The sequence below is a fragment of the Canis lupus genome, chromosome 28 (assembly GCF_003254725.2).
Source record: "Canis lupus dingo isolate Sandy chromosome 28, ASM325472v2, whole genome shotgun sequence".
NCBI lineage: Eukaryota > Metazoa > Chordata > Mammalia > Carnivora > Canidae > Canis > Canis lupus.
The window spans coordinates 27008801-27036544 of NC_064270.1; the positions used below are offsets into that span (position 1 = coordinate 27008801).

Consider the following 27744-nt stretch of genomic DNA (forward strand, 5'->3'; position numbering starts at 1 on the left):
GAATACTGTTGCCCTCACTACACAGGCTCCTGGTGATGAAAACACAATCTTCAAAAAAGGTGGCAAAGAGTAAAAGATGCCAGACACAAAAGGACAAACAGTGTATGATTGCACTGATAGGTGCTACCTGGAATAGTCAAACTCTTGGACTCAGAAAGAAGACTGGTGTCACCAAGGTCAGGGGAGGAGAGGAATGAGGAGATAGTGTTGAATGGGGACAGAGTTTTAGTTTGGGATGATGACAATCCATCTAGAGATGGATGGCGGGGATGGCTGCACAACAATGTGAATGTACTTAAGGCCACTGAAATGTACACTCAAAAATGATTAAAATGGTAAGTTTTATGTTACTGCAATTTTAAAAGGGGGGGGGGCTGGGTAAGCAACTGGGCATTTTTATGCACCTGAGCCTGTTCTCTGGGCCAGTGAATGAACCTACCCTTCAACCAGAACATTAATTCTAACTCTCCACTGACTTAAAGGTGGAATAAATGTCTTTCTTCAACAAAGTCTGGGTCTTATCCTGCAATGCTTCTGTTCTTCCAAATCATAGTTCAACAGATATTTCTTCCAAGGAGTTTCCTTGATGAGCACATCTTGTTTACCAAGGGAATAACATCCCTTCGTTCCCAGCATGCTCTTTAGAGTACTCATTTATATTTGTCTTGCTATCCTTTTGTCTTCCTACCCATCATCTCTCTCCCTGTCTTCACTTCTTCTCCCAACCCCAACCCCAGTTATACTCTAAGCACATTTTACCCTTTGGGGCAACATTTACATTTGCAATCAGATACATTAACTTTCTTAAATTTAATTCTCGTGAAGTATCCATCAAAGCAGACTTATTACATAAACAGGTTCGTTCATTCATTAATTCATACTTAATGAATGAAACATCTCTTAGGCAATAGAAATAAAGGAAAGTAAGTTGAAAACCACCGTCTTCCACAATTTTATTCAACGCTTCAGTTTGATTTTCTATTACAGTTTATATTTCCAATTTTATCCAGTACAATGCTTTTTTCTAAGCCAAAGACAGACTTTTCTATGAACCACAGATATATAATAGTTATCTATTTCTCCATTTATAGCACTCATCATTTTAGAAGGTCAAGGCAAATGCATTAGGCCAGAGGTTTTTTTAAGGTCTCCTTTCCTGATGAAAGTAAAGATGGGCATAGCTCTCTATGAGAAGACAAATGCCCCCCAGGGAGGCATTTCAACCATGATGAGAGCCCCAGACAAGGCAGAGAGGGGGACCAGAGAGTGGGGAGGACACCGTGGCACAGCAACGTGGACACAGCTGATGGAAGCACTCCTGAGTCAGATCAGAGCTGATGTGGCACATGAATGCAACAGCAAGTTCCCACGGAGAGAAAAAAGAATTCAACCAGACAACTGAGTTGCTTTTCTATGAAGTGTTCAACATCCATCAAGACACAGGTGAACTCAAAGCTTGATCGGTGTTTGAAATCAAACTTCTAGAATGAAATACAGTCACCAGACTGGTCCTTCCTTGACCTAGATAGGAGAGGTCAGCAGCGTGCCCTCCTGCTGAAGCTCAAGAAAAGTAGCAGGCTCTGAGGGAATTAGGTGCATCTCAAGCCTGTGCTTTGCAGACAGGAGATGGAAGAAAGCCAGATCCACCGGCTTCTCTGGAGCTCCATAAAGATGCAGGTGCAGGAGCTGAGGTTCCTGAAGGGACTCCAAGGATGGTGCCTGTAGCCCACCCTCTGTCCACCTCCTCTGCAGGGCATGGACATGGGTTTCATTCCATCTTTCCCCAAAAGTCTCAACAAATCCTTCCCCCAAATGAACCATGATCTACCAATCCCCAAAAGCCATTTATAAGAGGCTCTGAAAGTGGAAGAAAGGAAAGGAAGGGAGGAGGGGTGGGGGGGGTGGGGGAAAGAAGGAAGGAAGCTGGAGGGGACTTTGCCTGAGGGGGGAAAAAAAAAAAAAGCCAGAAAGCCTTTCCTTTCCTTCCCCTTTGTGCCATCGAAGTGCGTCATTTATTTGGTGACAAAGCTCTGAATGTTAATTGAATGCATTAAAGGCATAATAACACAATCCAGAAAATTGTTTTGCTATATTTTTAAACTTCCCGTGTGCCTGGCTACCTACAGCTGAACAAGAACAGGTAAAAGATCTCCTTGAAATAAAAACAAGGGAGCTCGAGGGGGGAAGCCGGCACCTACTCGAGAGTTCACTGGGTTCCCATGGAGAAAAGGGCAACTGCCTAGTGCCAGGCAGTTTGGTATCAATGCAATAGTTTCTGGAGAGCTGCCAGCACTAAGGTTAAAAAGCAATATTACAAGGCTTCTATGATGACAGCCTACTGGGAGACATTTGTTGAAAATTGCTTTGCCTATCATTTAGTCAGCAAAAAAACCCCACAGTACTAGTTATGCTAGAACTCTGTTGAGTGTGCATCTATAAATGATTCAAATTGTAAGCACATAAAGCCCCCATACAGGTAGATGTAATCACCATAAAAGCCTGGAGCCTCAGCTCTGTTCTTTTACATTGATAGGCCGTATAAATTTTCACCATATGTTGCCAAATAAGAAGCATAATTATAAAGAAAGTATATTCTGAGTTTTAAATTCAACTTTCAAAAATGAAATCAGAATGACTTTATTTGGCACAAGGCAATAAACTTTTCAGCAGCCACATCGTGAAAACCTGACGTTCTAAACCGTCCAGCATCCTACAGCTTGACTTAATTTTAACTATACCTTTCCACCCTACCAGAAGGGGTGACTTACACGTGGCCAGGGGGAAATTACAAGGTTTTACCAGACTGTCTCCTTGAGTCTCCACATACCTGAAAACATTTTAACGTGAGCTAAAGCACTTAAAAGAAAAATAAAGGCCTGGTATTTCAGTTATCAGAGCAGTGTGAACAAATCAGTTAGTTTACAGTTAGCAGAAGGTTAGGAGTTGTCCGACTAACACTGCAGAGTCCACATGAATTCTCTCTTTCGCTCCTCACCATGATTTAAGGAGTAATTTCATTTTTTAGTGGTTCAGTGGGGCTTTTTGCCTGCAGTCATGTCAAATGCCCTTGTTTTGAATGGGCACCCTCATTCCTTGTCCCCCTGGACCAGGAATATCCTATATTAATGGAAACAAATCCTCATTCCTACCACAGACCAGAAGTTTGGAATTGTAGGTTGGGTGTCTTGAGGCCTCCTGATTATGAAAGGGGCTGGGGTCAGTCATTGCTTGTACCCCTGCCCTGGGATACCAAATGTTAGAAGCAGGCATGCAGGGGAGCTTCCATTCTATGACCTTCCCTGGCACTATCACTAGCCTTTGCTTTTGAAAGTGAGGTGGGGGATCCCTGGGTGGCGCAGCGGTTTGGCGCCTGCCTTTGGCCCAGGGCGCGATCCTGGAGACCCGGGATCGAATCCCACGTCGGGGTCCAGGTGCATGGAGCCTGCTTCTCTCTCTGCCTGTGTCTCTGCCTCTCTCTCTCTCTCACTGCGTGCCTATCATAAATAAATAAAAAAAATTTAAAAAAAAAAAAAAGAAAGTGAGGTGGTTCAGCTCCTGAGAAGCCCATACTTCCAGGGTCATCCCAGATGACATCAGCATCAGGGTCTGGTGAAAGGTGAATGAATCATCCAAGGCAAACACAGAGCTTGCTTTGTTTGCAGGCTGAATCCACAAAGAGTCAAACTGCAGAATGTGAGTGTCACAAGAGGCTGCCTCCTGCACATTCACCCAGCAGGAATCCACTCTCTCAAAGCTGACAGGCTCTGTCCCTCCAGCCTCAGCCAGAGCACATCCCCTTAGGAACGTGGTTCAGGGTAACACAAAAAAACCACTTGAGTATGGCTGGGCCTTCTGCAGTACTGAAGATCCAAACTGGCCAGCCCAGCAGGGAATTACACCCAAAACCAATAAGGAATAAAAGATGATTCCCTCTCATTCGCAACCAAGCCTGGGGAAACAGAGGCAGTCCCAGGGGAGTGGTGAAAAGTGGATTTTCTATCTATGCTTCCTTTGAAGGGGTCGAGGGAAGGCAGGAATAGCTGCCATCTTGGAATCAAATCCATCTACCCTTTTTATAGCTCACCCAGTCTCTCTCTCTCTCTCCCCAGCTCCTGTCCACACACACAGCCACATGCCTCCCCCACCCCATGACAAAGAGCTATTCCCTGATCAAGCTGGGAAACCATATTTGTCAGGCTAATTTTCAGAAGTTACTAAAGTGGCCTAGAAAAAATGGGAGCCAAGGAGCGTCAAGATTACAAAATAAAAATAGATTTTTTTTTATTATCCAGGCATTTTAAGAGCAATTATGTTGCTGCAGTCATAACAGCCACTTGTGCAAACAGCAGGCTCAGAAAGTACAAAAGACTCCTGCCACCTCCACACCCACTCCAGGGGCTATTAAAGTTTGGGGAGGGGAAGGAAACAGGATTTTTAAGACTTTGGGGGTTTTTTGAGTTGATTCTTAAAAATCTATTAACATATTCTTTACCATTCAAAGGAAAATAAAACCAAACACACTTGGGAAGATGAAGTGACAAAAACTACACGTGGAAGATCAAAGATAAAGGGTTTCATCGAGCCCCAAGTTCACAGAAATGTCACCGATCCCTCCCCATCAATCGTATCTGTTTTGTATTTTCTGATGTGGCCAGCAGAGAAGGACTGGTCTCCTAAGAGACACAAATCCTGCTTTTGTTGGAAAAACCATGTGCTCTATTACCTGAGCAGACAGGCAAAGGGATACAGACAACCTCTAACCCAACTCAGCTTGGGTACGCTTGCATTTGGACCTGCTTCCAGATGGTCCTTTCCCTCCTCCCACTCCATTTATCTGTGCCAGTCCTGTCCCAAAGCCAACCAGAGTCAACAATCTATAAAAAGCAAGCTCGTTATAAAGCCTCAAATGAAGAGCCTTAGATCAGCCAGTGAGTTACTAATAATTTGCTCTCCCTCGACCTGCTGTATATGCAGAAAGTGCTTTCTAAATATTCCCATGAATTTGTTTTACTATTTACAAGTTGGGTCCGTTAGGTAAATCGACGTTGCAAAGTCGACTGATAAATGAGAATGGAATATCTAAAAATAACCACATGAATTCTTTCCCACCAGAAAGTCAAGAAAACAAAGCTATTCCCAATGAATCATCCGTGACCCAGCTCACCTTCCCTGGTCAACTTTAAACTACCCCTCTCTGTGGATGAACCCGGTAGACACTGTATTCTCTAATTTATCTTGAGGAAATCGAAAGGGAGTTTGAAAGGTTAATTAAAATTTCTGGTATAGCTCCTGTGGATCCTCTAACTAAGTACACAATATTTAGCTGGATCAAGGACTGGCGTTCTGAATAATGAAGTATTCTGGTTGAAACAGAATTACCTTATACCCATGGATTACGGATGCTCAATAGTTAGAATAGAAACAAAACAACAAAGCAACTTTCTTTTTTCTTTCTTTCTTTCTTTCTTTTTTCTTTTTCTTTCTTTCTTCTTTCCTTCTTTCTTCCTCTCTTTCTTTCTTTCTTTCTTTCTTTCTTTCTTTCTTTCTTTCTTTCTTTCTTTTCTTTCTTTCTTTCTTCTTTCTTCTTTCTTCTCTTTCTCTCTTTCTTTAATGATCAGTAGTAGCCTACTGCTTGACACAAAGGAAGGCATCAATAATTGACACAAAGGTGGCTCAGTCAGTGAAGCATCTGCCTTCAGCTTAGGTCATGATCCCAGGGTCTTGGGATCAAGCTCCATGTCAGGCTCCCTACTCAGTGGGGAGACTGCTTCTCCCTCTTTCTCTGCCCCCCACAACCAACTCATGTGTGTGTGTGCGCACACGCGCACACACACACAAGCACGCATGTGTGCACATGCACATTTGGGCATGCACTAAGTAAATAAATAAAATCTTTAAAAAAAATAATTGTTTTCTACATAGCTGAGCTAAGAAGATATTTAAGCATTTAGGAACACCTCTGAGCCAGGGTAGTCTTATTTCCTCACTCTATCAGTATCTTCATCTTAATTCCCTAACCAGCCTGAGAACCATTTCTGAAACTTCTAATTCATTAGAATGGCTTCTGACCAAATGCTATGGAGATGCAGAAAAGCAGGGGTCAGCAAAAATTTTCTATAAAGGGCCAGATAATGAAGGCTTCCAGTTTGCAGCCCATACAATCTTTGTGGAAACCATTCAATGCTGCTCCTGTGGTACAAAGCAGCCATAAACATTTAAATGAATGGGTGTGGCTGTGCTGCAATATAACTTTATTTACAAAAACTAGGTGGCCAGTCAGCAGGCCGTAGTTTCTCAACTCCTTAAGAATGAAATAATATTTTCTTTACTTTTGTGGCCAAGTTTAGAAAACACCTCCCCCATGGACCCTTTAGTGTATTCTGGAAGAACTCTTTCTTACTTTAAATTGCCCTATTGATTCTGCTCTATCTTTTGTTGTTGTTCTACTTTCACAGACAGACTGAGATATATGGCATGCGAAGCAGACTGCTAATTTTGTGCTCTCCAAATGACAGTATGCTTGTCATGCTTGTCAAATAACAGTTGCTTAGCATTCCTAAAGAGAGAGGACTGACTGCCATGTCAGGGGCACATCAGTGAGGCACTCAGATTCTTCTACCTGGTTCCCAGCAATTCAGCTCAGACCCCAACTTGCAAAACCTAATCAGGGAAACCTAAGTCTCACCAAAAAAGAGGGTTCCCTGGGGTTCCAGTTCTTATCCCTAACTACTTATCAAACAGTTTTTCCCATACATATCCCATATCCTTTTCCAAAGACTGACAGTCTTTCCTCAGCCATATTTGATATTTAGCAGCCTCCACTCCATAGACAGGTGCCCTAAGCAGCTATTGGTTGACCTACCCATCATTCACAGAATGTCTTATCTTCCTCTCAGAACTGGAAGCTCCTAGATTGGTGTTCAAATTTTTTTTATTATTATTAAATACAGCACACCCATGTTGTGCCTCACACACTGCCTGGCACATAATAGATCCTCCATAATGTTACATGGATGAATGAATATATAACCATCTTGCCCAAGTAAGCTTCCTTCCCTTGGTATTTTTAATCTAAGAGTAGATGCCTCCCTATCTATATGAGTTTCTTATCGTTGCTGTAACAAATTACCACACTTACTCATTTAAAACAACAGAGATTTATTATCTTATATATAGTCTTAGAGCTCAGCAGTCCTAAAATCAAAGTGTTAGCAGGGCCACGTTCCTTCTAGATTTTCTTAGGAGAGGATCCTTTTCCAGGTTCTAGAGGCTGCCTACATTCCTTGGCTTGAGGACCCTTGCTGGATCTTCAAGGCTGGCAGCACAGATAGCATCTTCCAAGCTTGCTTTCTTGCTCCTTGCAACTTCTTCTATCATTGTATCTACTTTTCTCTCTTTTGGCCCTTTTGCCTTCCCCTTAAAAGGGCCTTTGTGATTGCACAGAGTCTGCACAGATGATTCAGGATAATCTTCCCAAATCAAGATCCTTTATTAACTCACATTTGCAAAATCCTTCTTCCCATGCAACATAACATATTTGCAAGTTTCAGGGATTAGGATGCCTTTGGCAGGCCCTTATTCTGCCTATCATACTTATCTTTTTTTTTAATTTTTTATTTATTTATGATAGTCACAGAGAGAGAGAGAGAGGCAGAGACATAGGCAGAGGGAGAAGCAGGCTCCATGTACCGGGAGCCCGATGTGGGATTCGATCCTGGGTCTCCAGGATCGCGCCCTGGGCCAAAGGCAGGCGCCAAACCGCTGCGCCACCCAGGGATCCCTCTGATACTTATCTTTAAACACTAATGAAAGCAGGGGTTGGAGACCAAGGGATAGGCATTATAGTTTCTGAAAAAGAGGTGCACTCCAGCTGAGCCAATCCCCACTGGAGATGCCCACCAGACACAAAGAAGGACAGGGAACAGCACACTTAGGAAACTTTCCAAGTAAGGTTTCAACATCTCCAAAATTCAGATTGCCTTTTCAGAAATCCATATATTGCTACTTCAAACAAGAAGCAAGTGACAGAAATTACAGTCCTGAGCTGCTCCAAAAACCAAGTTAGTCTCTGAGTGACTAACACTTCGTCCAGACTGTGTGTCAACATATGTGCCATTCTCGGCTATGTCACAGGGGAGGTAGTGATCAAGGAGAGGCTTAAACTTTAATTTCAAGAGGGAAAGATAAAAGTTGGGGGAAAGACAAAGGTAAAGCAGTTTTGACTACCAAAGTAGAAGTGATTGGAATTCACCATTTCACAGAATAATAGACTGGACAGGATGAGTCCTCAAGATGATGTCAAACCCCCTCACCGTACAGATGAGAAAATTCAAGCAATAAAACTGACTTTCCCAATATCACATAGTAGTTAGGTATGGTGCCCAAAAAGTTCCCCTGCCCTCTGAATGCTAGTCCACTATGACAATTTTCTACTTTATATCTACACTTTTTTTTCAGATATTAGAGCAACCACAAGTTAGTGGCTATGGAAAAAAACTAAGAAAAGACTATTTAATATATTATTGACCCACTCAAACAGATAAACTGTGACTTTATAGCCAGGGGCCTCCTTTAACATAACAGAAAGCTGACATATACCTTCATAGTGGCCACATATGTAATGATTTTTCTAAATTCTATATCAATTCCTTTTTCAGAATTGCCTTTTTCAGAATTGCCTTCACAAGGCTGTAAGTCATCCATCCATCCACAAATTCAAACATCTATTAAATACCTACTATGTTCCAGGTGCTAGTGATTAAAGATAACTAACATGTGTCCTGCCTACAAGAAGCTTGTAGTCTGGTAGGGGGAGAAGGAAAGCCATCCTGCTAACCCTAACACCACATCCTATTTCCAACCCAGACTAGCAGTGCCACACCTGATGATTTGCTTGCTTTATTTAGCCAAAGGGACTCTGAATGACCTTTAGCTTTTTCTGAAAGCCAGATTCACCCTCATGTAATGAACACATGTACTAAGAGAGGATATTAGAAGACTTATACTCTATACCACCTTCTTTTTTCCTTAAGTAAGAAGTCAGCTTTATTTATTTGCAAAAAAGAAAAGAAAAGAAAAAGTTGGAGCAAGGACAACAATAACTCCCTTTGGTAAAAAATGTAATAAATGTCTTGTACATCTGTTCATAGGTACTAAATCTGAACCACATAGAACTATGGTACAGGAAGCTAGAGCAGTTATGCTAGCACATCAAAGCACATTTCTTTTAATAAAAAATTGACAGTATGTACATTATTTACACACACAAAAAAAGAAAAACCAAGTTACAATCGAATGTGTGTGCATATGTGTGTGTGTCAGAGAGTAAAGCTGGTGGATGGCACCAGTGAAGACTAATAAGGAAGCAGGTACAAAACAGGTCCACACGACCTAAAGGGAAAACTTGTCGAAGCTGAGAACCAGGGGACAGAGTAAAGGGTGTGCAGCAAGGGATGTGTCAGGACCCAAACCCACAAGACGATCCAGCCCAAAGCCAAATTGCAGGTCCCAGATAAAATTTAATGGGTGATCGAGATGTGCTAGAGTGACCAGGGGGGAAAAATAACAAAAACAACAAATCTAGGTTTGGGAAAGCAGAGAAGAAAGATGCAGCACCTGTCAGAGTCACAATTCATTTGAGCGCCATCCCTTCCCTGGTCAGGGTACATCCACCCTGTACATCCATCCACTATACATCCATCAGCTCCCTCACTGTCAGGCCCCAGGAGATTCTAATCTTCGCTCTGTGGCTATCCAAGCAAGCTGCACATTTCTGTACCCCCATGGGTTTCCTTCCACTCCAGAGCAGGCTAATACCCAAAGCCTTTTGGGAAAAGTTCCAGCTCCACTTTTGTAAGGTTTAAACTATATTTTTTTAATGCATTTCAAAATAAATTGCAAAGATACCAAGGATAATCTTTTTAGAATAACAAAGCTTCTGTGATATGTTAAAGTAAACCCAGCCTAGAGGACAGAGAGCCTGCATTTGAATCCTGACTCTTCCAAATGTGTGATTTGGGGCAAGTTAATAAATCTCTCTGGATATCAATTTCATCAACCAGAGATGGATACAACAAATTTGATCTCACAGGGTTCATCAATTTAATACTAACTGATGACTTAACGATGTGCCTGGCACTATGCTTGACATAGGGATGTAGGGTTGAATAACACAGCAAAGCCCTTGCTCTCCCATACTTTATATTCTAGCTAGAGAAACAGGCAAGAGATCAGTAAGAAGGAAGAGGAAAAAAAAAAAAAAAGAACAAAGTAATTTCAAACAGTATTGAGTGCTGTATTCATTTGCTAGGGCCACTGCATCAAATTACCACAAATTTAGTGACTTAGAATAACAAAAATGTATTTTCTCACCATTCTGGAGGCCAGAAGGCCAAAATTAAGGTGTCAGTAGGCCCGTGTTCCCTCTGAGGGTTCTAGGGAAGGATCCTTCCTTGGCTCTTCCAGTGAATCTGAATGGTGGCTCCAGGCATTCCTTGGCTTGTGCCAGGAATGTTCCAACTGCTGCTTCTGGCTTTATGTGCCCTTCTCTCTATGTCCTGTCTTCTTCTTATAAGGACAAGTAGAACCCACCCAAAATCCAGAACAATTTCATCTCAAGGTCCTTAACTAACCCTGTTTCCAAATGAGGTCACATTCTGCAGTTCCAAGCAGACACGAATTTCAAGGGCACATTATTCAACCCACTAACCATTTCGTACAAATGCTATAAAGAAATGAAGAAATGGGGGGGGGGGGGTCTGGGGGTAAATAATATTCTGCAAGGGTGGCCAGGAAGTCATCTCTGAGAGGTGACTGGCTAGCAGAGTATCACCTATAGGAGGAATGTTCTGGGGCACCAAGGCAGGACTGAAATCAGATAATGGGCCCAAGCACCTGGACAGAGACCTGAGGAGGTGACTGAGCAAGGCGGGGGGGGGGGGGTTGAGGGGGAGGAATATTAGAAAGAGTGAAGCCGAGAGGGGTGCTGGAACCACATCACAAGAGTTGACATGAGAACTGAATGTTGTAAAGGATCTCAAGAACTAATATGCATCACCTCCTTCTCCAGAAATCTCAAGGGCTGAGTTTGTAATCCTCCCACCAAAGAGAGTGGGTGGTCCAAGCTCAGGTGGCCCCAAACCACAGCAGGCCTCTATTCCAAGAGGACATTAATTTATAGGCCTCTCTCTTACTCCCCCCTCACAATGCAGGTGATTTCCTGATGCAGGATATTAACTTTCAGCTGCTGGAGGTCCCTAACCTCCACACGGGCCTAAAAGGTTTCGTCAGGTTTGGATAAGCCTTAGATAAGGAGCTGAACTTTTGCAGGCTTATGAGAACAGTACCTCCAATCCCTCGGAGATTCGCTCATCATGAACCGTAATCCATCTCAAATAAAACCTGTGCATACAGTCGTGGTCTCCCACCATGGCTGTTTAACAAGGAAAAAGAACAGCTTTGTCTGTTCTGCAAAAGCGTCCTCTGTTTACACTGTGCCCACGGATTTAATTTCTGAGATTTACATTTTAATTCTTTATGATATTCAGGAGATAAATAGATAGAGAGGCCTATGGTGAGGCCTGGCTTTTTCCTGGAAAGCCTACTTGCCTGACTTTCCTCCCTCTCTCCTGAGATCTGTTTCTTTATCTTGCCAAAGTTAATCTGGTTTCCTTCTCCATTCCCTTTGGGATTTCCTCGCCTCTTCCCACCTCTGACTCCCTTCCCTGCCCCATTAAAGTTGTCACCCCAAGTGGTTGTTTGGTCATCCATCATGACTGAATCGTGTCCTGCCACATGCATGTCTACCCTGAATTTTATCATGTGAACTTCTTTGGAATTAGGGTCTTTGCTGACGTCATCAAAATAAGGTGAGATCATATTGGATTAGGGTAGGCCCTAAATCCAATGGCTGGTGTCCTCATAAGATGAGGAGAGGACACAGAGAGAAGAAGCCATGTGACCTGGAAGGGAGAAATTACAGCAAAAGAGCTAAGAGGGAGAAAGCCCAGGATTGCTGGGGCCTCCAGAAGTTGGAAGAAGTAAGGAAGGATCCTTCTTTGCAACCTTCAGAGAGACAATGGCCCTGCTGATATCTTGACTTCAGACTCCTAGCCTCTAAAACCATGACAGAACAAATTTCTATTGTTTTAAGCCACCAAGTTTGTAGCGATTTGCCAGAGCAGCCCTAGGAAACCAGGAGAGTATTTGGAGGCTGTTCTCTACCCATCTCTCACTTGAGGCTGGACCCCAGGCCCTGTCTTCCCTTCTGGGGTGGTCCAACCCCTGACTGGCTGCTGCATTTGTGACTGATGAAGCCACATGTTCTCTATTTATAGGAAGGATCCCAAATGGGGTCCCTTTTTTTTCTCTCTCAATGTTTTATTATGAAATTCTCAAACACACAACAGAGTTGAAAGAATTTACAGTGAAAACCCATATACCTGCCACTGACATGAATGATTAACATTGTTCCCTACTGGCTTTATCACAGATTTACCCATCTATCTGTCCCTCTATCCACCCATCAATACATCTTTTTGGTTTTTTAGAAGCATTTCAGAATAAATTGGAGACATAGTGCACTTGCCTCTGAATACTTCCTTGTGCACATCATTAACTGGTGTTTAATATTTGTTTTCAAGTTTTTCTTTTTAGGGTAAAATTGACAAACACATAATGCACAAGCCTTATGCGAACATGCTATGAGTTTTGGCAAATGCACACCTCTGCGAAGGCCCAACTCCCATCAAGAGAGAGTCTTTCCATAGCTCAGGGAGCCCCCTCCTGCCTCTTCACTCCCATTGCCCCAGAGGCAACCAATGTTCTGAATTTTGTCCATTACAGATTAGTTTTAAGAATTTCATGTAAATGGACTCATACATACAGCATTCTCTTTTGTGAAAGGCTTCTTTGACTCAGCCCAACATTTCTGAGATTCATCCACATTGTGTGCATCAACATTCTGCATTCCTATTTTTTCTATTTTTGAGTGGCATTCTATTCTGTGGGTACACTAACTGTCCTTTCTCTTATTCATAGGCACCTGGGCTCTCTGCACTATTTGGCTAAATTAATAAAGCTGCTATGAAGACTGGAGTACATGAGTCTTCTAGTGGGACACACTCTTTCACTTCTCTGGGGTTTGGTTGGGACCTCTCATATGATAATGGCACCGTCTATCCTGATCTACTGGCAAGCCCAACATAGTCTCCTGGTCCCTCCAGGATGTATGATGTGGTCATTGAGAATTCAGACCAAGTCTAACTGCCTGTGTCTAAACTCAGATTCAATCCTTCTCTAGCTGGGAGACCTTCTACAAGGTAAAATTACTGAAGCTTTTTGAATCTATTTTAGCATCTGAAAAATGGGGTTAAAATGGTCATAAAGGAGTGTGTGAACTTTTAGGGTTAATTCTGGGGAAGAAATGAGTTCATGTATGTGCCTGGCATAAGCTAAAGTAAGGAGAGGCCAACTTTATCCCCTGCTGCCCCACACACAGCATCAATAGTTATATCATGTGCCCAGTACATGGTAGAGAACTGCTCAAAAAGCTACAATGGTTTCCTTCAGCTTCCTAAAACAAGTTTTGCCTTTGCTGCCTAGATTTTAAAATCATTGCTCAAGCTATCTAAAATATCATGTTTCAGCATATTTCTATCAGCTCACAAACTGATTCCCAAAAGATTGCTTCGTCTGTGAACAAAATATATGAATAAGTCAACAATTGTTTGTATGTTCCATGGCTTTTGGCAAGCCATATTCCAAAAACAACTGGAATGAAGCTCCCTGACATCATGGGGTTCAAAAGACTCCACTCCCTGACCGCTGGGCTAGAGGGGACCAGATGCACCAGAGGTACAGAAGGCATTCGCAAATGGTCACCAGCTGTCTCCACAGGCGCCCCTATCAGTGGCTGCTAAAGGTAGCTGTCATGGGCAAGCCTCTGAGTTAGAACATTTCCTCTGCCTGGGGCGGGGGCCGGGGGGTGGATAGTGCACTAGCCCAGGCATCTTGCAGATTGGGTAGGCACCAGAGAGAGGCAGCTGGGGGACACTGACAGATGGGTGCAGCCCAAACATATAAACAGGCTCAACCTCTCAAGCACCCTCCTGCCTAAGCAGAAAACACAGCCTCAAATCTGTCCCCAAGATACACTCAGCAATTTAAAGGACTCCAATAAGCAGCCATCAATCTAAGGAAGGTGCAGGAGAGTTTAAGTACTCAACGGATGGAATATTATAAACAGACAAGTTGTTTCATCCCTGGCCTGCCCAGACTATGGGAGAAAGTGCAAATGTCTTACCTCAGAAACAAGGCACTATTCAATCAGCCTCCGCTCTAGAAAAGACGAACCCACTTAGAAGCTTGCAGAGCTAGAACTAGCTGAGAAGTCATGACAGCAAGCCTGGGTCTGGTGTGGAAGCAGAGAGGCACTGTGATGGACTGAATGCTTGCGTCGCCTTCCCAAATTCGTATGTTGAAATCCTGATCCCAGTGTGATGGTATTAGGAGGTGGGACCTTTGGGAGATGGTTAGATCATGACAATAGGGCCCTCATGAATGAGATTAGTACCCTTATTAAAGGGACCCCTGAGATCTCTTTCCCTGCTTCTACCATGTGATGACACAACAAGATGAAGGCCATCTATGAACCAGTTAGTGGGTTCTCAGCAGACACAGAATCTGCCAGCATCTTGATCTAGGACTTGCTGCCTCCAGAACCATGAAAAATAATGTTTGTTGCTGAGCCCCCACAGTTTATAGTATTTTGTTATAGCAGCCCAGCCTAAGATATGTACTCAATAATCTCACCTCTCTGCAACTGGGACATGATGTTGGGCCTTGAGAAAGGTCAAGGATTTGTGATTGTGTCCCTCCAAGAGGTATTTAAAAGCCTGTGGACAGCATGTTACTGTGAAAAATCAGGACAGCATATTGCAGGGCCAGAAGTCAAACTACCTGAGTTCAAAATCTTGGCTCAGGTGTCTCACCTTGGGAGCAAGAATGTACAGATAAAGGGAGGAAGCCAGGATGATTCATGTGGTAATAGGCTAGAGTTAGAAATCTTAGCAAGAATTCAGGCTTAACACAGATATATCTAGTTACACATAGAAATAAATATACATATATATGTGGGTGAGTATGCACACTTCTATTTCTTTGCTCTGTCAGCTGAGAGGTCTTAAAAGAAATGACACCCCGGTAGCAATGAGCACACCTAGCTCCCAGATCTTGGTTTCTAATAGCATTCTCCATCTCCTTAAAGAAATGGCTGAATCTAGGACAAGAATGAGACAAGATGAGCCTGGTGCATCTTATAGTATCAGAAAATATGGTACAAATGCTCAACCAAAAACTGACAGGGATACGTCAAAGGGGCACAACAAGCTAAAGGAAAAAGCTCCCAGTGGCCAGATCAAGAAATTAAATAAAGTTGTACTGCACTATAACTCCAGGTAGAAAATATATACGCATGACTCCATATCGATCTAAATAAGTGATTGAATAAATTAATAAATAAGGGCTAAGAGCCAAATCTCCCATGCAAAAGAATAATTTATGTAGCTACTCTCCCCTCAATGATATGGAGCCTAATTCCTCACTCCTTAATAGTGGGTTATGCATAGATTTCCTTCCAGAGTACACTATGGAAAGGAGGAGGGAAAGTAACCTCACAGTGGAGAAACTTGACAAACACTACTTCAGCCAAGTGATAAAGATTAACATCAATAGTCATAGATCATGTTGATAGTAGGGGCCTTTTATATGACATGATGCAAAACAGCACTTTACCTCTGCAATCTTCCCAAAATCCATAACCTCACTATAATCATGAAAAAACATCAGACACATTCCAAGAGAGGGGCATCCTACAACATATTCCTCAAAATACCAGTACTCCTCAAAGCTGTCAAGGTCATCAGAAACAAGAGAAGTCTTAGAAACTGTCACAGCCAAGATGAGACTAAGGAGACATGACAACCAAATATAATGTGGTCTCCTGGATGGGATCCCAGAATAGAAAAAGGACATCAGGCAAAAACTAAGGGAATTTGTGGAGTTCAGTGAATAATAATGGATCAATATTGGGTCATTAATTGTAACAAATGTACCATACTAATGTAAGAAATTAAAAATAGAAGAAACAGAGTATGGGGTATATGGGAGTTCTCTGTACCATGTTTCTGAAAACCCAAAACTGTTGTGAGAATAAAACTTCTCCATAAAAAAAAAAAAAAAAAGGCTCTACCACTCACTAGTTATATAACTGCCACAAGGTCGATTCCCCTCTATGCCTCAGTTTTCCCCTCTGTAAAGCGGGATTTTTATACCTATTTTATAAAATTGGGAGGGAGATTCTATGAGAAAATGTATGCGAAGTACCTGTTCCAATGCCTGGAATACAGGAGGTACACAAACGTGGCATAATTATTACTACTATGACCCTCATCATTATTACTATTACCCTCATTATTACTATTACCCTCATCAATAAAACAAAAATTTAAACTTATCAGTAACCATTTCAACAGAAGAACCTAAAAGTTTCCCGTTACTGATCTGGCAATTTTGAAACACAAGTTACTGGGAGGAGAGGCTTCGAAAACCTCACCCCAAACTTATACCCTGGGATTGAAATGGGCACAAGATGAATCAGCTACAAAGACAAACCTCTTTCAAGGTCACCTGGCAGTGAACAGGCCTCTCAACACAGCCCACACAGAATGTGATAAAGCATCTCAGAAAATGCAATTATTTAAATATGGTTATCCTTTTCCTCATACACCACACACACACACTCACACAAAGTGAATCTATGTAAAATTAAATGGTAACTTTGCTCAGTTTGTGCTGGTAAGATGGATGCATTTCCTACATAGCTCAGAATATCCTACTGATTCTGGACAGGATGGGGAATAATATACATACATAATCAATATTAGCATATGGGAAGTGTGATCAGGGAACCAATCACTTTCCATCATAAAAATGTTAACGCATTTTTCTCATTTACTCGTTAACAACTCACGACAACTTGGAATTTTTAGCTGGAAATGGTAACAATAGATTTAATTTATTCACCCAAATCCCATACTCATAAAGAAAACAATATTTCATATTGTATAACATTACCAAGGGAACCATAATTCATGGCTAAAGGGTCAGAGCTTTATAATAGATGGGATTTTCTGAAGTGGTTGGGGAAAACCTGAGATCCAGCCTCAGCAGTTTGACCAAGAGTTTGAAATATGCTAAAGAGCTCAAGTCAAACACATTATAAATGGCAGTGGTCCCTGCTTCCACAAGTCCACCCCAACGATTACTAGGCTTGGCCAGGCTGCCAGAAACCAAACTATGATTTATTGTTCTCTTCAAATTAGTAAAAGCAATGCCATCCATTGTGAATTCCAGAGTTGATGCTTCAAAATGGGCTTATGAGTAGGTTAGACTTCCAAAACCATAATCTTTTAACCATAATTCCCAGCCACTAGGGAAGCCTCTGCTTTCACCCAAGTTCTTTAGAGAACAGTCATAACCTGTAGTATGGGATATTTCTGGACTCAAATACAATTACAACTTATCAAGATAAAGCATTAGCAGGAAGCCAAGTTGGGTCACAAATCTCCCCAATTCTCTCATTTTACAGATAGGAAAACTGAAGCTACAGGGCAAAGCAACTAGCCCATTAGCCCCCCAAAAGGCAACCTTGCTGGGAGCCAAACTGAGGTCTCCTGAGCATGTAATGTATATATTAATATATAATAATGTATGATACACATATATATGTATATTGGAGAAAAGTAGCTCTTTAAAATCTAAAGATAAGTATAGGGGTATTTTAATGATGCCCTTGATGTGCACAACTTGCCAGCCTTAAGGAGAGGAGGTGTAAGTTCTGGGCACAATCCTCCCCACAGGTAAAGTGAGCAGAAAGTGGGACACTTAGTGGAGGCAAGCTGGCCAGGAATGGGGCTGCAGAGACCCTCGGAGGGGAGTGCTTAGGGTCTGTGGGCAGGTCCCCATATCAGCTCGGCCTGAGCCAACTCAGCACTCAGCCCTGGTCCTGATTTTAACTTCTCACACACTTTTTATGCATTTTTGTGGCAGCCAGTGTGGCAATATTTCATATAAATATTTCATATAAATCAACCACAGCACTCTTTTGCTTAAAACCCACTGCTGACTTCTTTCCTCCAATCTCCAGTGTACACTCCTACCCTCTTCTCATTTCCTCATTTCACACAATGCTCTCCCTCCCTTGCGAGCTCCTGCCACACCAGCCTCCTTCTGATTCTGGAATATTGGGGTGTTCCTGCCTAGTGGGGTTCCTCTACATCCTCCAATAGCTGGTCCTTCTTGGCATTCTCTCACCATCCCATTAAAATGGCCCTCCTAGCCATGAACACATCATCCTGTGACATTGTCTTCACTGCTTGTATCCCTCAGAATTCACCTTGTTTGTTTTGTGGCATGCTTGGCACCAGGGTCCCCCAAGCTAGACAGTAATTTCCATGAGCAGCACAGAGCCCCTGCTGTCCTGTCCATCCCCTCATCCTCAAGGTCTAGGAAGTGCCTGGCACATATTTACCGGTTGCAAAATAAACCAGTGCACTGTGTCTGAGAGGTATTACTTGAGCTGAAAGAAAAATCTCTTTAATAGCAAGACCCCAGCTCCAGGCGAGAGCTGTGCAGAAGGAAAGGCTATGCCTCTTCGGGCTCGGAGTCTATCAGGGACTTCAGTTCACAGCACGGAGCACAGAATTAACTCAATGGTGAAGTCTTTATACTTTGCCCACTTACACTTTCAAACACCCTGCTGAGTGGCATCGCTCTGATTTCCAAGCCACTCACTCGGTTTCTGTTCGATTTCAGAATCAAGGTTGAGCCCATGGATGAGTATTCAAAAGGTGCTTCAGTAACTTCAAATGAGGCGTGTGTGTGTATGTGTGTGTGTGTGTGTGTGTGTGTGTGTGTGTGTGGTCCTGACTTCATTATTAAACGATTGATATAAAAGTGCTCTAAAACTCGAGATTCAAAACACGTGTGCAGATACAGCGTTTTCAACTGCATTTGATGTTGTGAAGAGCAGCTCTATGGCTCGTCGGCATTTCTGAGAGCCATCCAATGGTGCATGAGCTCTGTGGACAACAGAGAACGTGTGTCAATTAAGGCTCCTTGAAAACGTGGCCCCACGGCCCTGGAACTCATATACACAGAAGGCCCAGCTGCGGGCCCACTGGTCCTTGACGGTCCTCATGTCCTGTGGTCTAACCACAGCAAGTGGCCTTTACAGATGAAAGAAATGAAACAAGCTATAAAATGGCAGAGGAGCAGGGCAGAAACACGTCCCCACATGCACACACCACGGACACAGGGAAGAAAGGCTCCACAGTAGCTGCCGCGCTGTCACCTCCTCTAACAAGATTGATCTGTAGTGAAATAAAAGATAACGCAATCCAGGGGAAATAACTTCGGTTTCCTCTGAGAACGTCTGATGTTGTCAGCTTGCCAGGCTACCTCTCTCTTCTGCCTGCCAGGGTGCACAGCAGCCCAAACACACAGGCACTCCTCGGGCACATGGGCCTCACTCTCCCTGCCAGAAGCACACACCCTCCAAGCAGCATCTCCTGCAACTGCTCCTGGCTCCTCCTAGGGCAAGCCAAAGGCGCCTGGGCCTGGATGCCCATGGCAGGGTCAGGAGGTCAAAGCCGCTCAGAGTTCCCAAGGTGTGTGTAGATGGGCCTCGGTTTCCACCCAGTGGAATGCCACGGCGTTTTCTGGTTGTTTCTTTCTAGCACCCTGTGGCTCCCGTGTTTTGAATTAATGGCACAATTCTGGAACAGAGTTTTTTCAACCACAGAAGACATTGTGAAGTCACGTTTTAGACTATCTGTAAGACGCAGAACCTTTTGTCTTCGTCTGATGTGACCATCACCAACACATTTAAACTGTCGCGTGTTACCGAGCATTAATTTCCTTGGCAGAATGACCAGAAGCAAAGGGAAGGAGGGGGCACGAGCTGATGGGTTCCCTGCTACTGTTTCAGAGAATGTGCCTCCGTATGAAATGGTCCTAGAAGGCCAGAGCCACGTAAATAATTCACAAAAACAAGTTCAGTTCTCTTCATTTGAAATCCCACTAATATCTTACACGGGGCAACGGGCAGCTAGCAGCTTCCGTCTCTGGAAGATGCTATCAAGTCCTGATAGCCAGTGATTTGCAGATGATTATAACTTCTGCTCTGCATATCATTGCATCTGACAGGTAAACCCTATCAATCAAGTGGCATGACTGATAATAAAAGGAGGCAAACTTGACATAGGTAGCCTAATAAGCCATTTTTTTTTTATACCAACCATGACAACGGTGAATGCTCCCGGTTGTTGGGAGAAAAGCCAGTTCTGCTACAAGCCTTTTCTCTCCCCATTCTCCCAGTGCTTCAGCACTCATGCTCCAGGAAGACTTCCCAAACTCAAGCGTGTTTTGTGTCACAAAAAGAGAATGTAATTCAGAGCTGGGTGGCACTCGTATTCTAGCTCATGCAAAAAAAAAAAAAAAAAAAAAAAAGCCTCTTTTCCTCCCAGAGCATCTCCATGAACCCCCAATTTGTCAAGGAAGAAAACACACTGCAGCAAGGGGCCCTGGCAGCAGGGCTTTCACTACATCAACAGTCACGGCACCTTTTCAATTTTGCTCATCTCTTAGTCTCTAGCCAAATGGAACTTATTACTTATAGCTTGTTGGGATTTATGAATTATTTATAAAAGTAGGTCTATGACTCCAGACTCTTAAAAGACAAACACAACAGTCCCCTCATTGTTACCCACAACTGCGCTTCTATCAGAGCAAGCAGACATTCTCCATAACACACACTGCATGTTTGGGCTGAAATAATCGTTGTGAAAATATCAAGCCTGTAAGATTATTCAGAAGCTATTTATGGGATGCCTAGATATATTTTTAAACCGGTGTCTTTTATTCTAAGCCAGCCTTGGATTCATGAAAGACACAGCAAACGTGTGCCACAAACGTATTTCCCAGCTCGCGAATACAGTTATGCCCTGCCGATCGTACCCAGTGGTTCCAGACTGTGATTTAAAAAAAGAGAGAGAGAGAGAGAGAGGCGGCATCCCTTTAATGTGTGTCTGGGAGGTTCGACAAGGCCAAGCCTAAGAGTCTCCCTCTGGATCCCAGAGCACGAGAGCTAGTTGTGCATCCTTGGTGAGAACTATAATGCATGCCAGGAGACGTAGTTAGACTTTCCATCTCCAGTTCCCCAGAATGCATGACTTTGGCTGGCAAGACAGGTTAGACACTACACATGATCGCCGGGCTCCATCTCTGTCACAGGCCCAGCTGGAGGGGTTGCCAGGGACACCTGGGTTGAAGGGGTTATGCCATGGTCGTGTCTACAACCCCTCTCAGGACAGTGATACATTTGGCAAAGAAAAGAAATCCCCACATGGAGCCAGCATACAGAGCCCTGCTCAAGTAGCAGCTGGCCTTGATACAGAAGCCCAGAGGGACAGGGACCTTCTACCCGAACCCTCATCCCAGAGACACCTGCTCCCCACCAGTCCCACGAGTCCCAAGGACACCTGTTCCCTGATGGGGACCCAGCAATGACTCTCCCCAGTGTGCCTGCCCAAACTGCCCAGCCCCCACCCTACCTCCAAGCATGGTCCACAGGCAGAGTCTGGGCACCAGAGGCCCAGAGAGGCCCAGAGAGCCCGATGGCACTTTAGGCCACCTTAGGCCACTGTCCCCGTGGTGTCTCCTAAAGCCCACATGATAAGACCACAGAGAATGCAAAGCTCCATAACCCTCTGCACACAGACCACACCCTTGTTTCCAAAAGAGCCCAGCCAATGAAGAAGCAGGCAGGAGACGGTGAACTTACCTTGCTGTAACACATCTGCCAGGCGGGTGGAGAAACAAGGGAGGAGAGCGGGAGAGAGAGGAAAAAAAAAATATTAATAATGATGTCGCTGAAAATGACAATGATGATAATCACAGCTAACATATGCTGACTTTGCTGAGCGCTCTTTGTATAATATTTCCTTTAACTAGGAGGAAGTGGTTAAGAGCTCAGGCTCTGGAATGAAACTCCTGGATTTAAATCCTGGCTCAACACTTAGTAACACTGTGGCTTGCATTTCCTAAACCACAAATAGATAGGAGTATTGGAAAGATCAAACAAATTAGGTCCTATGTTTTAAGAGCTTAGATCAGTGTCCGGCACGTAGCAAACATAATTTGGTAGTTATTATTAATATTAATATTATTATTTTTCACAATGACCCTAGAGAGTAGATTGTATTTCTCATCCTTACTAAACAAACTAAGGGAAGTGAGATTGGGGAAAGTTAGGTAACTCATCCAAGGCCTCAGAGAAGCAAGCAGTGGGCTTGGCATTGAACCCAAATGTCTGATTCTAAAACCTGTCTCTTCATCCACCACGAAGTGTCTGACTGGTTTATAAATAACACAGAAGCAACAATACCACACAAGAGAATAAGCAGAGGAGGGGGGTCTATGAATACACTAAGGTTTCATATTTAAATCACAGAAGAAAATCATTTGTATGAATTCTCCATATCATAACTCACAACTACTAACACTGTGCCGTCACATCAATCCTAGGTCAAAGTTTGTCAAAAGGTGAAAAAAAAATTGATTTTTATTTCAACAAATATTTGAAAGGCCAGATGCCAAGCACTCTGTCTGGCACTGGGAAACATGCCTCTAGCAAAAGGCACAAATGAACAAGGAGTCACTAATATCCCTCAAAGGGTAATCTCGACTTGTAACACCTTCCATTCACTTTTTCCTGTTTTAAAACTTTATATAAATGGACTCACTTGGTATATATCTTTTCTGTTTACCATTTTTTGCTCCATAGTGACTGTGGGAGTCACCCATGCTCCACGTAGCATGCAGCAGTAGATCATTCATTCTCTTTGCTATATAGTACTCCACTGTGTGATTATATCCTAATTTATTTTCCCCTTGTAATGTTGATGGACATTTGGACTGTTTTCAGTGTTTGACAATTAGGAATTGTGATGAGTATCTTTGTAACGTATCTTCTCGTAAACAGATGTGCATACAACAGGTCCTTTTTGACATCTCTCATGAGCATTCTGACTTGTTCTGCTTCTGCTGCCTCCCAACCACCCCAAAAGTACTCGTCTGCTCATATTTCTCACTTGGTAACTTAAAGATGTAAGACAGTGCTGGTAGGAACACTAACAGCACGACCCAGACGTGAGCCGGCTCCTACCCTACTAATGGGGCTGTAGTTAGCTACAAAACTTCTGGAAGATAGCTTGACAATATGTAAGGAAATGTGAAATATACACTCCCTGATCTATGGGTACCACTTCCAGAAATTTAGTCTAATGAAATAAGCAAAAGCACAAAATAAGTCTACAAGAATGTTCATCACAGCATTGTGTATAACGACGAAACAATGGATATTGCCTATTGGGCTATAGGGAATCCACCACAAACAACGTATCCCACGCAATGGATTATGGTACAGCCATTTCAGATGTTGTTGAAAGACTGATTACTTCTGAATGAAAAAAAAAATCAGACGGCAACATGTCACATGTACCCTGAACCCACTTACATGTGAGTATGCATGTGTATAGCTCTGCCCCGGAAATCCTTGTCTTCAGGTGATGGAATCTGGGGTCACTTTTTTTACATCTTTATGCAAGCATTTTTGTATTACTTGAATTTTTTAACAATGGTCATGCTTTTCATCTATAATCTGAATTTCAAGACTCTACTTTCATATTAAAAACTAAGGGCTATATCATCAACCTCAAATTTGCTGCCAGTTGTCAGCTACAACATCAGCTCCTAGAAGGTCACAGAGAGTGGACAGCCCCACTTTCCCCGGACAGCCCCGGGAAAGTGGACAGCCTTACACCTTTCAGAGATGGAACATGCACCTGGTGGATTAAACAGACCACAAGGACAGAATCCCCATGGGAGCAGCTTCATGCCACTCACAGATGTGACCCTCACGAGGGGTGTCATTCATATACCATACACATGCTCCCAAGGGCACATCCAGGCTATGGCACAGGTATGACAGGTGGCAGGCTCACAATGCCCAGGGAGTAGGCTAAAACACCACCCTCTCCCTAACATTCACGAAAGTTAACTGGGATGTTAATGGACATAGTGGTCCCATTAAAGGACAACTCCAACTCTGCCCTAACCTATACATGCTGTGGATTACTTTCTAGCTTCAGTCATTCATCATCGGTACAGATTCTGTGTGGATGGCACCCTCCCCCATGCCTCGACACTGTCCGGAGACTCTGAAAAGGACCACATGCAGCTTCCTAACTATACCTGTCACATGCACTTGCTGCCCCAAACATGCCTTGAGAACCACCCACCCTCTGACCAGCCTGCACACCTGGAGGAGCCCTCCTCCTCCTCAGCCTTGAAATGTCACAGGCACCGTTGAGTTTCTCAGAGCCTATCCCCACAGAGAAGGAAGTCACTGTTTCCACCTGTGTGCCCCTAGAATAATTTGTACACATTGCAATTATAGCTCATATTATAGCTAGTTATTTATATAGACCAGGAGCTCCTGAGGACAAGAGTTACGTGTTTTAATCATCTCTGTGGGTCCTAACTGCCTGGCAGGTACACTCCCACACGGGAAGGAAGGAAAAAGGACTGGTTTGTCCTCATCTGGTCCAACCCCCTCATTTTACAGATGAGGAAACTGAGTCCCACAGAAGTAGGATATTTTTCCCAAGGTCACTGACACATGGCATTAAAGACTTAGTGAGGACCACATGAGATTCATTTAACCTTAATGAAGCACAAAAGCTCATCTCTATTATTAGCAAAGCACAAATTAGAGATTTATTATTCTCCTCTAATGAATACAGACAAAAATTTCCAACCTTGAAAACATCAGTGAAATAAGATTAGTCTTTCAAATACGGATCCAGTCTCGACGGATGTCGAGGATCCTCGTCCAGGATCCTCAACCTCCTCTCCATGGCTTTTGACAGGGACACTTCCTTCGAAATTCAGAACTGATGTGAATCACTGGAAAGTATCAGTGGGCAGTGAGGGAGGAACCTCAGGCAGGGATTTAGTGACCCAATTCCTTCCAATTTCACTGTATATTTCATGCTTTAGAAGATAAATCTGCATAGAGTACTATTCATGTCTTCTACTCCAAGAAAGTCTCTTGATTTTCATATAAGCTATTTTAGATAAAAAAAAAGTTTTTCAGCTTCATTTACATTTTGCACCTTTTATTCAAATGTAAATTTTAATAAACACTAGTATAAATATTGCAACAATTTTGCACATGAGTTATCTTGTAATTTACACTCTAAATTTATGTCTTTTGTAGTCTGTGGCATAAATCATTCCATTCTTAGCATTAGTTAGCTTTTTGGTCTGTATAATAATGGCTTGGGTACCTTCTTCAAAATTTCACCTTTCCAGACTGAAGCAGCCATCCAGGCTCAAGCTCAAATGATTTATGGACAGAAGAAGAAAAAATAAGTGAGAAGAAGGTAAATCCTGTACTGTTTGGCTACAGTTTACCTCCTCCCAGAATTCTGGACTTCAGAAGATATTAGCCACAGAACTACTCTTATCCTCATGTACTCCGGTGTTCATCCATCACCCCCAACTCCCAAACCATAGGAACCAGTCACTCATAAAATTCAAAGGTCCTCAAATTTGAGTGTGATATTCACCTTCAGGCTAACCAATCACTAGGAGTCATCTGGTAGTGGATCACTTAAGCGCTTTGAACTTGAAGTTCCTTACTGATGACCTGGGGATATTCCAACACCCACACCTCAGTAGTGGGCAGGTTAAATTAAACAATTTACACCAACATTCTCCCACTGGCTGCTGTGAAGACCCACTCTAAGAGTAAGACTCAGTGCCATCCTTTCTGCTTTCCCAGGAAAGTGGGAAATCACAGAAACACAGAGCTGGGAGGTGCCAGCGCCTACCCAGCCACAGTTAGGTGGAGGCCAAGGGACACCAGGGACACTTGTGCAGAAGAAATCAACTCCTTGAGACAAAGCTCTGCTCACACTCACTTCCCTCAACCCCAGTGATTCACGTGAACAAAGAAAGCCTGTTCTCCAGCCCTACCCCCACTGCCTGCAGCCATTCTGGTCCTATAGATAGATGAAAGGCCATGTATAAGTTGGTGACTCAGATGAGGGAAGAAGAAAATAAAAAGGAACTCATATTTGTCTTTCCTAGCCTCAATGTCCAGTTTCTTCCATTAGGAATGAGTGTCAAGGGTACTTGCCTTCCTCCGCCACAGCTACTGATTCACACCCCAGAGATCTTTAATGCACTGAGTCCTCCAGAGACAGGAGCCATAAAAAGACTAGATTACTTATTATTATTAATAAGTTATAGCAATTAGGCTGGGTGATTCCTAAACGTTGCTGATTAAAAACTTTCTTGAGTGCTACTCATCCACATGACCAGTGTTTACCTCTATTAAAAATGATTTAACTACACTCTGGGTGAACCCCTCTCCTGTGCCTGGGTTAATAATTAGCAGTGCACAGAGCCACGCGGGTTAAGTGAGTTAGCTCTCCTTTATTTATCTATTGCTTTATTTTATGAGGAGAACTGGATGGCAGTCTTATTGCCCATTCAGTCTGCTAGGAATAATTTACTATTTCAATCCTCAGTCCATGGCTATGGTTAGAGAAACCTTCACTATTATTACAACATCACACTTAGCCCACACCCCACAGCATTAAAGATATGCCAAACAGTGAAAGTGTGCCTGACTTCCATAAGACTGGGGGAGGTAAAGTTACCAGTTCTCAAACAATGTAATCATACTACTCTCTCAATTTTGCCTTCTTTTCTAGGTTAAATTATATATGAGGGGAGTTTAGTTTCTTGAAAATGCATGCACTTAACTCCCATTTAAGAAGTCTCACCTGGGGAGATAGCTGTCTTGTGAGTCCTCCTGTGGTTTGAGCTACAGAAAGAAAATTCTCTTTCAAGTACAAGTGCTTTTACAGTAAAGCACTGTAAATTTTACTGGGACCCAACTAAGCAGGGGCAAAGGAAGGGATATGGGGAACAGCTGAAATGAATGCTGCTTCCTTGAATGGGCTATGGTTCACCATTAACCATAATCAATTTCAAGATCAGCAGAGCTACCCTCTCACCAAATTTAAAAATCCAGCAAGCTTTATCCATGGACATGAAGAGTAACTAGAATTCAGTCTGCATACTTCTATCAATCTCTGTGAATGAAATGAATTCTTTCTTTTCTCTGTTGAAAAGTGGGCTGACCAATGCCTACTCTCTTGTCGAATAAGAGCACTCCAGAGTAGTTGTGCTTGACACTGACAAAGCCAAGATCCAAAAATGGCAGGTGGGCTTCCCAAGGAGGGCTGGATTAACTCCTTCTCTCCCAAATACGATTCAGGGCCATGTTACCACATAACCATGGCCACTGGATCCCATGACCTAGGGATGAGGCCTAGCCCCTGCCCAGGGGGAAACCTCCTATAGCCTGTGTTCTCATCTATGCAATGAGGGTGGGAGAGACAAGCTTCTTCCCTACCCTGGGGCTAGGATGAGGATCCAGTTGGGTAATTTAATCAGAATAGAGACATGGACTTTAGCACCAAATCATAAAAGTTCAAATCCTTGCTAGTCTACCATCCTAGCCATGTTGGGCTATTTAACCCCTCTGGG

The 27744-nt window shown here is 43.1% G+C and overlaps 1 protein-coding gene across 3 annotated transcripts in view; it reads right to left on the minus strand.

Annotated features, from left to right (window-relative positions):
• Window positions 1–27744, minus strand: part of GFRA1 (GDNF family receptor alpha 1) — a 203016-nt gene that overhangs the window by 118571 nt on the left and 56701 nt on the right. For 2 of the 3 annotated variants that reach the window (XM_049103309.1, XM_035708181.2), the window contains exon 5: window positions 21902–21916. The exons of the other annotated variant lie outside the window; for it this stretch is intronic. In XM_049103309.1, coding sequence (XP_048959266.1) covers window positions 21902–21916 — 15 coding nt within the window. The remainder of the gene's footprint in view (window positions 1–21901; window positions 21917–27744) is intronic. 3 annotated transcript variants of the gene reach the window in all.